The 16,098-nt window shown below is 36.3% G+C and overlaps 1 protein-coding gene across 1 annotated transcript in view; it reads right to left on the bottom strand.

Moving 5' to 3' along the window:
• TRHDE (thyrotropin releasing hormone degrading enzyme) overlaps positions 1 to 16,098 on the bottom strand; it is a 439,831-nt gene that overhangs the window by 166,092 nt on the left and 257,641 nt on the right. Inside the window, exon 6 of the mRNA XM_025284466.3 lies at positions 5,490 to 5,627. Within this exon, the coding sequence (XP_025140251.3) occupies positions 5,490 to 5,627 (138 nt within the window). The remainder of the gene's footprint in view (positions 1 to 5,489; positions 5,628 to 16,098) is intronic.

Genomic DNA, 16,098 nt, shown 5'->3' on the forward strand with positions numbered 1-16,098 from the left:
TCTAAAAGGTCTTGTAGGTCTTCATAGAACCATTCAACTTCAGCTTCTTCAGCGTTACTGGTTGGGGCATAGACTTGGATTACTGTGTTATTGAATGGTTTGCCTTGGAAACGAACAGAGATCATTCTGTAGTTTTTGAGATCGCATCCAAGTACTGCATTTCGGACTCTTTTGTTGACCATGATGGCTACTAGGGGAATGTAAATTAATAATCACAATGAGATACCATTACAATATCTAAAATTAAACAAACTGATAATATCAACTTTGTGTTGGTGAAGACTGGGAAGAAGTAGAACTCTGGTACACTTTTGATAAGACTTTACCTTGATACAGTGGTTCAACTACTTTGGAAAACAGTTCAGCAGTATCATAAAATATTAAATATACCTATCATCATCTAAATATTGCAGGTAATCACCCAAGAGAGGCAAAATGCACACATACAAAGACCTGCAAAAACATTCATAGTAGCTTTATTTGTAACAGATCCAAGCTAGAAAAACCCAAATATCCTGGTGAATGAACAAATTATATTACATCCATGTATTCTACAACATGAATTGTACCTCAAAATCATGATATTGGGTGAAAGAAAGGCAGACAAAAAAGAGTGTATATTGCATAATTCTATTTATACAAAACTCTAGAAATTACAAATTAATCTACAGTGAAAAGTTGATCAATGGAAGAGTGAGGAGGGATGAGAGGAGGAATTACAAAGAGGCATGAGGAAACTTTTGATGAATGAGTCCATTATCTTGATTGTGGTGATATTTTCACTGTGTATACATATGTTAGAACATATAAATTGTACCTTTTAAGTGAAGTAGCTCAGTCGTGTCCAACTCTTTGCAACCCCATGGACTGTAGCCCACCAGGCTCCTCCATCCATGGGATTCTCCAGGCAAGAATACTGGAGTGGGTTGCCCTTTCCTTCTCCAGGGGATCTTCCTGACTCAGGGATTAAACCCAGGTCTCCCACATTGCAGGCAGATCCTTTAACCTCTGACCCACCAGGGAAGCCCATTATAGTTTATTGCATGTTAATTATTTCTGAATATACTTATTACAAAGAAAATGTTTTCCTTGAGAAGTCTTCATTGAAAATGGATAGATCCTATCATCAATTAAAAGCACAGTAAGGACAGTATTTTCAGTGATACTTAAGCATAATATTACAGGACTAGAATGAAGACAACCCCTCTCAATGATGAAAAGCTTAAAAGCCTTTCCTCTCAGATCACGAATAAGACAAGGATGCCTACTCTTGCCATTGCTACTCAACACGGTACTGGGAGTCCAAGTCATAGCAACTAGATGAGAAAAAATTAAATAGATAAAAGCCTTAAATTAGAAAGGAAGAAGTAAAATCATCTCTGTTTATAGATGTCATGGTATTCTATATTGAAAACCCTAAAGACTTCACACACACACACACAAATGGTTACAACGAATGAATTAATTCACTGGAATTGCAGGATACAAAGTCAACATACAGAAATTGCTGTTTTCCTAAACACTAACAATGAACTATCTGAAAGAGAAATTAAGAAAGCAATCCCATTTAGAATAGTGTCAAAACCAATAAAATCCTCATAAATAAACTGAACCAAGGAAGTAAAAGATTATACACTGAGAACTATGAGATATTGGTGAAAGTAACTGAAGAAGACACAAATAAATGGAAAGATATCCTATGATCTTAGACTGAAAAATTAATACTGTGAAAATCTCCATACTATTGAAAATGATCTACAAATTCAATATAATCCTTATTAAAATTCCATTTTCCACAGAAATAGACAAAAATTATCCTAAAATTTGTATGGAGCCATAAAAGACCCCAAATAGCAAAAGTTAACCTGAGAAAGAAGAACAAACTTAGAAGCATCGTCATTCCTGATTTTGAGCCATATACAAAGCTACAGTAATCAAAGAAGCATAGTTCTGGCAACAGGTACATGGACCCAGTGGAGCAGAACAAAGATTCCAGATATGAGTCATAAATATGTGGTGAACTGATTCTTGACAAGAGCACTAAGAACACACAAAGGAGAAAGATTAGTAACTTCTTTGAATGATGTTGGTAAAACTGGACATCTAGATGCATAAGAAGGAAAGTGGACACTTCTGTTACACCACTCAAAAAAATGAACTTGAAATGGGTCACAAACTTAAATGTAAGATGAGAAACCATAAAACTCCTAGAAGAAAATATAGGGGGAAAGATGCTTGACATTGGTCTTGCATGCATGCTATGTCACTTCAGTCATGTTTGACTCTTTGAGACCTATGGACTGTAGCCCACCAGGCTCCTCTGTCCATGGAATTCTCCAGGCAAGAATATGGAGTGAGTTGCCATGCCCTCCTCCAGGGGATCTTCCTAACCCAGGTGTCAAAGCCGCGTTTCTTGTCTCCTGCATTGGCAGGCATGTTCTTCACCACTAGCACCACCTGGGAAGCCCAATATTGGTCTAAGCAATGATTACTCAGATAAGAGACTAAGAGCACAGCCAATAAAAGTCAAAGTAAACAAACTGAACTACATCAAACTGAAGAGCTTTGGCAGAGCAAAGCAAATAATCAATAAATTGGAAAGACAACCTGAAGAATGAGAGAAAACATTAGCAAATCACATATCTGATAAAGGGTTAATATCCAAAATAAATATAAAAAAACTCATACAATTCAATTGCAAAAATAAAATAATAATAGAATTTAAAAATGGGCAAAGGACCTGAATAGACATTTTTCCAAAAAAGACATACTAATGTCCATTAGTTATATGAAAAAATGCTCTACATCATTAATCATCACCAAAATGCAGATCAAAACCACAAGATATCACTTCATACCTGTGATGGCTATTATCAAAAAAGCAAGAGATAACACATGCTAACAAGGATGTGAAGAAAAGAGAATGCTTATGTAGTGTTAGTGGGAATGTAAATTGGTACAGCCATTGCAGAAAACACTATGGAGGTTAAAGATATCAGAAATCAGACAACCATAGGATCTTGCAATCCCACTCCTATACATTCAAAGGAATTTAAGCCAGTATCTTCAGGAGGGTATCTGCACATCCATGTTTCTTTGTTCCTTTCAGCATGTTCTATGATAACCAAGATATCAAAACAATCTAAATGTCTTTCAACAGATGAATGGGTTAAGAAAATGTGATATATATATATATATATAATTGAATTTTATTCAGTAATAAAAAGAAGTCAATCCTACCATTTTTGACATGGATTAACCTGAAGGTCATTATGCTAAGTAAAATAAGTCAGAGAAAGACAAATATTAATACATATATTATGTGTTAAGCATATATAAAATCTAAAAAAAAAAAGCCATTTGAATAGAAACAAAGAATAGAATGGTGGTTTCCAAGGACTAGGGGAAAGGGGAAATTGGGTAATATAAGTCAAACTACAAATTTTCACTTGTAAGAAGAATAAATTCCAATACTCATGTATAGCACTGTGACCACAGTTAATAATACAATGTTATATACTTGAAAGTTGCAGAGATAGATCTTAGGCATCCTCACTTCCCACTCCCCAAAAATGTTAGGTGAGGTGACATATGTGTTAATTATCTTGATCTTGGTAATCACTTCACAATGTATATGTATATCAAGTCATCACACTGTATACTTTAATTATACACAATTATATTTATCAGCTATTTCTCAAAAAAATTAAAAATAAAGATACATGGCTAGAGGCAAATAAGCCAGTGTCCTTTCTGATGATGGTCCTGAGGATCTTGGCTCAGTTTGCTCTTGATCACATTTGTAAATTGATAAGCCTTTGCACCAAAATGTAGAGAGGGTAAAATAACAATCATTGTGAATTCCTTCTTTCCTACTGTTTTTGAGTCTTGGCCTTCTTGAATAAATACAAAATTACTCAAATATATGAAATCTGGAATAAATGTTAACTTACATGTAAAAGCACATCTATTAACATATTTAATCAAAATAACATTTTCCTAATATTATCATACATAATTTGAATTGGTATTTACAAATAGTCTTTTGGAATTGGTAGTTAGGTGGGAAAAAACTAGACTTGTCTCCAGCTAAGTTAATGAATTTTCTGCATTATATTTTAGGAATCAATATAGCTGAATGAGCCCAAAATATCATATATAAAAATTAATATATACTTTATTTAATTTGGAAAATAAATACATTAACACTACATACTTTAAATATGGTTATACACTTTCACTTATTTTTATAAAGCATCAAAAATATCCTTTTTGAGCCAATGCAGTGATCAGTGACTTCAAAAAGATATTTTTTAACACAATTTGCATCTTTACATATTATAGCAAACAATATTAACTAATAATCATTGACACAGTCATTTCCTGGGTGTGAAACCAAATATCCAAATTAGTGCACCAAAGAATTCTGGTGAATCATTATTTGATCTCTAGTCATAAAGAGAATAGCTTGTTTTTCAGAAAGAATATTAGCAACTTATTTTCAAACTTAAACATTATTAAATCAATAAAGTATACAGAAATCCCAATAAATGCAATCCAATCTACACCAAAGACAAAGTAAAATTTAAAATTATTTTAACAAGTATTAAGTGGCTGTTAAGTTTTTAACAGGCTTCCCTTGTGGCTCAGCTGGTAAAGAATCCACCTGCAAAGTGGGAGACCTAGGTTCAATCCCTGGGTTGGGAAGATCGCCTGGAGAAGGAAAAGGCTACTTACTCCAGTATTCTGGCCTGGAGACTTCCATGGACTGTATAGTCCATTGGGTCACAAAGAGTCAGACATGACTGAGTGACTTTCATTTCCACTTCAAGTGTTTAACACTGAGATGTAGCTGCTTATGTTAAAATTAGAAAAACTAAAGGATAGGGATATAAAGAAAAATTCTAACACAAGTAATGATGGAAAAAAATTCATAATATATCTTATTTCTACAGATGTCTAGTCATTGGTCCAAAATCTTTGCCATTCAACACCTATTCATTAAGATTTCACTTATTATTATTTATTTATTATTATCCAGGAAACATGGTTAATTCCCCAAATCATCCTTAAATAATGTTTATAAAATACGTATGTCATGTCACTGCCTATACCCATTTGTAGCAGCCAATCAAAAAGTATTAGGGGCACAGGTGGGACATAATTTGTCACTACATAGGTCAGCTGTCTTATTAATAACAATAAAACCTGACATTTACATAATGCCATCTGTACAGCAGCTTCATATCAAGACTTCAAATATTTATCTCATTAATACTTCCAATATTTCTATGCATTATTTGGCACATATTTTACTGGTTTATAAAGCAAAACCCTAACTCATAAAATGACATGAACCTAGTGACTATATTTTCTCACAATCCATGTCTATTCGCCAAAAAAGAAGAGAAAAATATATATCTAGCATGAACGAGTTTGGCCAGGAGAGTGAAATACCCACTTGGCAATTGGGTCTTATCTATTCCCACCTTTTTATATGCGATCCAGTCAAACACCCTGTCAATATCTGTCGCCCGTAGCACTTCCTGTGATACTGGATGGGAACTGGCCAAGCCGTCAAGCAGCATCACTTCATGTAGAACATCCGTCAGAAACCTCTGTTTTTCCTGCAATACAGTAGGTGGAACAACATCACAGGTGATTCGTGGTTATGACAGAATATGGGTGATAATATGAACCGAATGTTCAGTGTATTGCTGAATTGATGATGCTCATCAGCCTACTAGATAAGATTTAACTATAAAGAGAAACCAGTAAATAAAACGCCTTTTAAGTCACTCTAAAATAAAAGTGGCTGATTTGAGCACAACATGAAACAACACCAATGAGCTACAATAGGCCCTAAACAGAAACAATGGACTCTGTGTTTTAACAGTGGTTAAAGCAAATTTGAGAGTGGGCACATAAATGAAACTGACTCAGCTTGCTTATGGGCTGTCCTGGTGGCTCAGATGGTGGGAGACCTGGATTCAACCCCTGGGTCGGGAAGATCCCCTGGAGGAGGGCAAGGCAACCCACTCCAGTATTCTTGCCTGGAGAATCCCCATGGACAGAGGAGCCTGGTGGACTACAGTCTATGGGGTCGCAAAGAGTTGGACATGACTGGCTGATTAAGCATACACAGCATGTTCATATGTTCTGCAGGGTCAAATCTAAAATTCCAGTCCCAAATAACCTTTTTAAAGTTCATTCAATACAAGAATAATAACTAAATCTCAGAATTTCAGCACTATTTGTTCTTTCCAGTCCATTCAACAACCCATTCTCTTTCTGTTCCTACCTCCACTCTCTGTCTCACTTATTCTCTCTCTAATACACACATGCAAACACTTATTCTCTAAACGAACTTCAGAGACCACCACAAACAATGAGGCATTATTGACAACAAACTGTAATGTCTCTGGATGTGATACGTGAATTCAGAAAGTAGAGAGCAATAGGTATTAACAATTCATTACCATAAAACTTGTGAAAATAGACAAAATCGTGAGACCTCTGTACATTGCTGAGACATCAGTATTAGCTTTAATAAAAGCTGACTTGCTATGTTAGAAATAAACTGTAAAAAAAAAAGTGCTTCTCTGTTGTTTATACAATATGGTAAAGTAATTAGCCTCCAATTAAAATAAATAAATTTATATTAAAAAAAAAAAACTAACACCCCCTCCCCCCCAAAAAAAGAAGTCTGCTTTAAAGAGACAGCTTGGGTTCTGTTAACAAAAATGCTGGCAGTTATCAGTCCGCCTAGCCTACTGCCTTCATTGAGGGAGGAGGAGAGAAAAAAGAAGTTGCAAGAGATAATGAGAGCTAAATAGCCCCTGGATAGTTGGGACCTGAGGAGTATCATTACAGAGATTAAAGACTGCAGCGCTTTAATTGCTCTAGCTAATTCTGAACTCATTCCTGGAGCCTCCAAATTTTGGGCCAGCAGATAAATTGCTTGATTTCTGAGTGAGCTGTAATTTCAAGCTGAGACTACACCAATTCTGGGTTTTAAAAATTGGAAATGGACAATAAATATACTAAGAAAAGAATGGTTAACTAAGCATATGTGTTAATAAGCCTAAGCATATTAATAAGCATAAGCATATTAATTTAAATCTGGCTTTAAAAACAACATTTTTGTTCATCATCACTTACTTGCTCAATAATTTAGCATGTTTAATCAATTTAACTAGTCATCCAAGTATCACTGTAAGGTTTATTTTCTAATAGCTTATTTTTATAGCCTGTGGACTTTATATTTAATTCCTTTGGTCCTTATTTTTCATCTAAGAATTTCACATCAGTGCTCCATCAAAAAGGGCTGTGTTACAGTGACTGAACCAAAAGTCACTCTGACCCCCAAAAGAATACTTCAGACCCTAAGAGACCTTACAATAAAAAATACAAACTTATAATGAATTAAGTGACAAGTATTACACAAAAAAATACTGTATTTCTTCTTAAACTGAGTTCCTAATTCAACATGAACTGAAGAAAGTGAAATTGGACCTTGTGATTTAAAATTTTGAATTAAAAAACTGGCATTTACATTGCCCATTTTAAGTCCACAGAAAACAAAGACAAGATCTCAGACAAATGGCCTAGATTTAGAGGATAAGAGAAATTCATATATTTCCAAAGCAAGAATTTTAAGCAGATAGGCAATCTTGTTGCTCATTTAATTTTAAAATGCACATTAAAGCTATTTGATACTGGTATTAATGAGGAATTATGGAATATATAATGATACTTCAACTTGACAACTGAACATTTTTATTTATGAAAACTAGCAACTGAAGATGCGGTGTCCATTCTGAAGATCAAATAATACACAGCTCTTCAAATAATAATTATTGCTCCATTACCTCACTCAAACATCTGATCAAAAATCACAGTGCAAAATGAAAACCTTAACAGAATGCCTTACATTAACCTTAATTTTTAACATTTAGAAACAATAAATACATATTAGTCAATACCAAAATTTAGCAAACATAACTTGGTTTGCTGGAAATGACATTTTGTTAAATGGTATAAAGTAAATGACCATGTAATTATAAAAATTAAATCTAAGATAACTTTCAAAAATGGAGATCCAACCGGCCCATCCTACAAGAAGTCAGTCCTGAATATTCGTTGGAAGGACTGATGCTGGATACTTTGCTCCAATACTCCAAAACTGATGCTCCAATACTTTGGCCACCTGACCCTGTTGTTGAGAAAGATTGAAGGTGAGAGGAGAAGGGGACGACAGAGGACAAGATGGTTGGATGGCATCACCGACTCAATGGACATGAGTTTGAGTGAACTCCAGGAGTTGGTAATGGACAGGGAGGCCTGGCATGCTGCGGTCCATGGGGTCGCAGAGTTGGACATGACTGAGCAAATGAACTGAATTGAAACTATACTTATATATTTATATAATAATGATGATATATTACTTCATGCTTCTGGAGAAAAATAAAAACAAATCTTTGGTCAGTGGAATTGCAAAAGGGAGGGTTTAAATTGAGCAGTGTTGAGTCGTTAGCAAAAAATTCATCTCTGCATTTTTGGAGAGAATGACACTGTCTGACTGATAAAGGGGGCATTAAAAGAGATTAAGATTTTAATTTTAATTTATTTAATCTGGAATCAAGATTGCTGAGAGAAGTATCTATAATCTCAGATATGCAGACAACACCGCCCTTATGGCAGAGAGCAAAGAACTCAAGAGCCTCTTGATGAAAATGAAAGAGGAGTAAAAAAGTTGGCTTAAAACTCAACATTCAAAAAACTAAGATCATGGCATCTGGTCCCATCACTTCATGGCAAATAGATGGGCAAACAAAGGAAGTTCATGGGGTCTCAAAGAGTTGGACACAACTGAGCAGCTGAACTGAACTGAAAAGAGATTAAAAGAGAGAGAAGGAAAAAAAGGAAAAAAGAAAATCCTGGCAAAAGACATTCCACAAAGCTCAAAGACAGAATAACTTGAGGGGGAAAAAGGAAAAATTTCTAAAAGGAAAACGGAAAATTGCAAATGCAATTTAACAAAACTACAAAGAGCTTCCAAGAGAGAAGGTGCTAATTTTTTATAAAAGATCCATGTCACTATAAAATAAGAAATATTTTTACTTTGTCAGTCCCTGGCAAGAGCCTTCCCTCCTTTACCTTCTTATCAATGACAAAAACAGCGATAGCGAAAATTCCTAATAACAGTCAACTGCTTACTGTTGATGTGAGACTGTGAAAGTTTAAAAATAAAGCAAAAGAAATCCTGGATTTTATGTGAAATAAAAGAACAAACAAAAGTTAGCCACAGTGAATGAAATAATAGTTTTCTCTCATAGACTAGAAATGCTAAAAAATTTTGAGACATTCTTTTGGACTCTGTGGGAGAGGGAGAGGATGGGATGATTTGGGAGAATGGCACTGAAACATGTATAATATCATATATGAAACGAACTGCCAGTCCAGGTTCAATGCAGGATACAGGATGCTCGGGGCTGGTGCACTGGGACGACCCAGAGGGATGGTATGGGGAGGGAGGTGGGAGTGGGGTTCAGGATGGGGAACACGTGTACACCCGTGGTGGATTCATATTGATGTATGGCAAAACCAATACAATATTGTAAAGTAATTAGCCTCCAATTAAAATAAATAAATTTATATTTAAAAAAATTTTTGAGACAAAAACAACAGTAAAGTATAATTATTGATGGAAAGCTTAATGGAAAATGTAGAAGTGAATATGATCCTTGAAGTGACTTTAAAGTTGTGTGCATGAGTGTGTGTTTGTGTACAGGGAAAAATATATTCAAAATGTAGAGTCAATAGTTTTTATTTTACTCGATATTTTAAGGACACTGTGATAGCCCATTCTACAACTTTTAAAACGCAGAACAATAGGCAAAATGGAGAACTTTAAAATCTGTTAACAAGAAGTTATTGTTAGCAATAACAATAAATCCTACCATTCTGATACAGACACTTCTTAGAGATGTTACATACATGCCTAAACTTAAACAGTGCCAATAATACTGAATATGTGCATCAATTTGTGCTGAGCTATTTTCAAAAATATATAGCATTTGAATTTTTGGAGAACAGTGTAAAAGCCTTTTCAGAAAAGTAAAATGTGAACAAATGCACAGAGTTGAGAATAACACATGGAAAAGAAGGTCATTATTATTTTATTCATACATTCATTTAACAAATAAATTCCTACACAATGCCAGATACTGAACTGTGTTTTGGGAATAAATACATAACTAACATTTCATCCTCAACCTTAAAGAACTCAAAACCAGAAGAGAAAGTACAAGAGAAAGATAAACAGCTAACTGCATTATAATATGATGGGTGTTATAAAACATGAAGTATGAAATGATTAATTAGTTCAGAAAAGGCTTCACAGAGGAGGTGACATTAAAGTGGGCTGTTGAAGGATGAAAGTCTACTCAGATGAATGGGGAAAGCAACTTAAAAGGGCACATCCAGGCAGAGGAAACATGGGGGGAAAAGCCAGTCCGTTTGAATCCTAAGATACCGGGTTGAAGGTTTGGTCTTAATAAATAGGCAGTAGCAGACATAGTGACAGAATAAAGCAATGTCTCCGCAAAATTAGCTTATCTGAGGTATACAGAGTGGCTGATACACGTAGAAATGAGAGGCAGGAATTGGTTATTGTACGGAGGGACATGTGATGATGTATTAGAGCAGGTGTTACTGAAGGACTTTTGAATCTGAAGAGACTTTGAATGAATGATCAAGTGACACTGAGGCCTTGGTCCCTGGGGGTAAAGAGGGAGTCCCAGTGAATAACTATACAGAATGACTTGATGGATTTTAAAAGATGTTAGATTGACAGAATAAAGGTCGGGGCATGTGACTGACAGAAACGAAGGAGTGGATAAAGTCTGGTTTGGAGGGCAAGCTGAAAAGATCAGTTTTGGACATGCTGCCAGGAGTGTGCCAGCGAACCTTCAGAAAGCAATGTGGCACAGGCAGTTCAAAGTAAGAGCCCAGGTCTACGACACAGGGCAAGTCCTATCAGCTTTCTGCAATAAATAGCAATCTGCATTAAACAATGTAAATAAAGTCTCAGAAAGAACCAACTCTTTTAAAATATTTTTCTTACAATACTAACATTTCATATACTGATATTTAGTAGTATATGTAAAATGAGTTATTAAGAATTCTTATCATCACAGATACACTTGAAAAAATTAATTCCTTGATATCCCCAAATCAAGGCTTCTGCCTGAACATGTCAAGATCTGAATATGCCTGATCTAGTTATAGTCATGGTGATGGTGGGAAGTTCTTATGAAGAAAGGCTGACTAATTTTAGTAAAGAGCAATACCAGACAGACATTTTGACTCATCATCAGAAAGGAAAGGAAAAAAAATCAATCTGAATTGAAATCAAAGAAAGTCAGCTATATCAAAATAGACAAAGAGATGAGAGCCAATTCAAGACGTGGCGAGGTGCTTATAGGCAAAAAAGAATGGGAAAAACTCTCCAGGCAGACATGGGTTACATCAGAGCAGTCACAAGGACTCTATTTTATTTTTTTAATTTAATCTTTATTAAAATGATTTTAATGCTTATTTTTTAAATGATTTGAAATGTTGTGTTCATTTCTGCTGTACAGCAAAGTGAACTAGTTAGGTATAACCTTTTTTAGATTCTTTTCCTATACGTGTCACAGAGTATTGACTAGTGTTCCTTGTACTATATGGTAGGTCCTTCCTAGTTATTTAGTCCTAGTCTCCCATTTTATCCCCCTTTACCTCCTGGTAGCCATAACTTTGTTTTCTCTCTATGACTCTGTTCTGTGAATAAGTTTATTTGTACCATTTTTTAGATTTCACATATCTAGGAGGATAGATCTGAAATAAATGGCTCTTTCATTATTCCTGGGAGAAAAGATGAGAACACGGCTAGAAAGTTGATGACAGAGTCCTAGACTGGAAAAAAAATATCTGCCGTTCACTTAACTGTCTGGCCACAAGCAAGTTACTCAGTCTTTTCAGACCTCAGCACACTCATTGGTAAACATGTATGGTTGTGGCTCAGACGGTAAAGCGTCTGCCTACAATGCGGGAGACCCGGGTTCGATCCCTGGGTTGGGAAGATCCCCTGGAGAAGGAAACAGAAACCCACGCCAGTATTCTTGCCTGGAAAATCCCATGGACGGAGGAGCTTGGTTGGCTACTGTCCATGGGGTCAACAAAGAGTCGGACACGACTGAGCGACTTCACTATCACTATGGTTGTGAAGATTGAATAAGATGATTTGTTCTACAAATATTTGTTGAGCATCTGCCATATCCCATGTGGTATACCCAGTTCTGAGCATAAAAAGAAAGACACGAATCCAACTTCAGAGATTCTATACTAGTAGAATGAGAGACAAAGATGAAACAAATATTAATAACACCTGCTGTATATACAAATGGAAATAGGTTCAGAATATGACGTGACCTCACAGAGAAGGTGTCATTTGGTCTGCCTGGAAGAAGGAAGGAAAGCTTCTGAACTGATAATTTGAGTTGAATCTTTAAGGATGATTGGAGTTTTCCAGAATATAGTAGAAAAGGGCATTTTGGACAGAAAAAAAAAATCTGGTATATGGGGAAAGTTATGGAGATTTGAAACAGCCTGGCCTATTTGGGGGCTCCAGAGCTCTCTGCGGCAGAAGGCAGGGAGTATAACAGGTAAACGAACAGTGATTAGTGCAGAGAGACAGACAAGAACAAAATCAAGATCCTCAATGCCAAGTTAGGAAACTAGAATTAAGAAGCGACATCATCAGACCTATATTTAGAGAGATGACTATGAATACTGGAAAGTGGGCTGGAGGGAGGAGCAACTCAAAACAAAATAGGGCCATATTGCACAATCACCCACAAACAGCATGAGGCATGGGCTTTACCTCTGTGATCACAAAGTATCTACAATTTAGTTCCATTTTGTGATGACCAGTGGTGAACAAACATGGTATTTACTTTCAAATTCCAGAATGTATGAATCAAATATAGATTTAGACATAAATATAGACCTAGGCATAGATATTTAGATATGTATGTAGATACACATACAGATAACCAAATAGACACAAGTATTTCCTTTTTCAGTGTTTTCATTTGTTTATTTAAAGCAATGTTTTATTCCAGGTTTAATGTTGACAATAATCTCTTGAACATAGATAAAGGCACTTTTCCAATCCATAGTGTCAAATGAACAAGAATATCTGACAAAAATCATTTGAACAATACAATCTAATTCCATTCGTGTTTACTGAGGGCTTTGTATATGCAACCCTCACGTGTCAGAAGCTGGGGAAACAAATGCATTTGGGGCACAATTCCCAGCTCCAAGAAACTCCCTTTATGATGGGGAAAATAGATACATGTACAACACATTAGTGCTATTTGATGGGTAAATTAGCAGCCAAGCAAAGTACTACATGGATCACAATCAACTGTGGAAAATTCTGAAAGAGATGGGAATACCAGACCACCTGACCTGCCTCTTGAGAAACCTATATGCAGGTCAGGAAGCAACACTTAGAACTGGACATGAAACAACAGACTGGTTCCAAATAGGAAAAGGAGTACGTCAAGGCTATATATTGTCACCCTGTTTATTTAACTTATATGCAGAATACATCATGAGAAACGCTGGACTGGAAGAAGCACAAGCTGGAATCAAGATTGCCGGGAGAAATATCAATAACCTCACATATGCAGATGACACCACCCTTATGCCAGAAAGTAAAGAGGAACTCAAAAGCCTGTTGATGAAAGTGAAAGAGGAGAGTGAAAAAGTTGGCTTAAAGCTCAACATTCAGAAAACGAAGACCATGGCATCTGGTCCCATCACTTCATGGAAAATAGATGGGGAAACAGTGGAAACAGTGTCAGACTTTATTTTTTGGGGCTCCAAAATCACTGCAGATGGTGACTGCAGCCATGAAATTAAAATACACTTACTCCTTGGAAGGAAAGTTATGACCAACCTAGACAGCATATTCAAAAGCAGAGACATTACTTTGCCAACAAAGGTCCATCTAGTCAAGGCTATGGTTTTTCCTGTGGTCATGTATGGATGTGAGAGTTGGACTATAAAGAAAGCTGAGCACTGAAGAATTGATGCCTTTGAACTGTGGTGTTGGAGAAGACTCTTGAGAGCCCCTTGGACTGCAAGGAGATCCAACTAGTCCATTCTAAAGGAGATCAGTTCTGGGTGTTCATTGGAAGGACTGATGTTGAAGCTGAAACTCCAATACTTTGGCCACCTGATGCGAAGAGCTGACTCATTTGAAAAGACCCTGACGCTGGGAAAGATAGAGCGCAGGAGGAAAAGGAGACAACAGAGGATGATATGGCTGGATGGCATCACCAACTCGATGGACATGGGTTTGGGTGGACTCCAGGAGTTGGTGATGGACAGGGAGGCCTGGAATGCTGTGGTTCAGGGGGTCACAAAGAGTCGGACATGACTGAGTGACTTGACCATGTTGACTCCATTGCCGGTAATCCATCATAAACAGAAAAAAGAAGCTAAGTCATTCATGTTTTGTGTCTTTGGAAATCTGTACTATCATGTGGCATAGTGGTTAAGAATCTGCCTGGCAATGAAGGAGCCACAGGAGACGCAGGTTTGACCCATAGGTCAGGAAGATCCCCTGGAGTAGGAAATGGCAACCCACTCCAGTATTTTTGATGGGGAAGTTCCATGGACAGAGGAGCCTGGTAGGCTACCATACATGGGGTTGCAGAGTTGGAGACGACTGAGCATGCATGCATATATTCATGTTTTGTGTCTTTGGAAATCTATACTACCATAAGATAAACACGTTCACGACTTCATAGGTTGGACAAAACACCACATGAGCCATTACTAACCCGAACCTCCTGCTTACACGAGACTAGAAAAAGGGACAGAGACATACCTAGTAGTGCATGTTTTGGCTCTTTCCCTCTTGTTCTTCATGACTTACTCAAGTCAGGACAAATTAAAGGATAGGAATGTAATCAAAAATTCAAGTAAGAAAAACAAGCATACTGGAGGAAGATACTCATCAGGTTTTATTTATGTGATATTGTATCGCTGTGACTTTGCAATTAACATCTTTTATAGACACATAACACAATCTTAATATTTGTAGACATTAGAAATTATTTGGATTCCAAGTGTCTTAAATATTAAAAGAATTTTTCTGTAATTTTATATTTCAACATACTTTTATAAAGTTCTAAAATGTCCAAAATTATTTTAAGATTTATTCAGTTTAAAGTTAGCTAGAATGCAAACTAGTACAGCCACTATGGAGAACAGTGTAGAGATTCCTTAAAAAACTGGAAATAGAACTGCCTTATGATTCAGCAATTCCACTGCTGGGCATACACACTGAGGAAACCAGAATTGAAAGAGACACGTGTACCCCAATGTTCATCGCAGCACTGTTTATAATAGCCAGGACATGGAAGCAACCTAGATGTCCATCAACAGATGAATGGATAAGAAAGCTGTGGTACATATACACAATGGAGTATTATTCAGCCATTAAAAAGAATACATTTGAATCACTTCTAATGAGGTGGATGAAACTGGAGCCTATTATACAGAGTGAAGTAAGCCAGAAAGAAAAACACCAATACAGTATACTAACGCATATATACGGAATTTAAAAAGATGGTAACAATAACCCTGTGTACGAGACAGCAAAAGAGACACTGATGTATAGAACAGTCTTTTGGACTCTGTGGGAGAGGGAGAGGGTGGGATGATTTGGGGGAATGGCATTGAAATATGTATAATATCATACATGGAACGAGTCGCCAGTCCAGGTTCAATGCACTATACTGGATGCTTGGGGCTGGTGCACTGGGATGACCCAGAAGGATGGTATAGGGAGGGAGGAGGGAGGAGGGTTCAGGATGGGGAACACATGTATACCTGTGGCTGATTCATTTCAATATTTGGCAAAACCAATACAATATTGTAAAGTTTAAAAATAAAATAAAATTAAAAAATATATAAAGTTAGCTAGATATACTTGTGAAATATTATTCATTATTTAGCTGATTAAAATTAATA

This window comes from Bubalus bubalis, chromosome 4 (assembly GCF_019923935.1).
Source record: "Bubalus bubalis isolate 160015118507 breed Murrah chromosome 4, NDDB_SH_1, whole genome shotgun sequence".
NCBI classification, from domain to species: domain Eukaryota; kingdom Metazoa; phylum Chordata; class Mammalia; order Artiodactyla; family Bovidae; genus Bubalus; species Bubalus bubalis.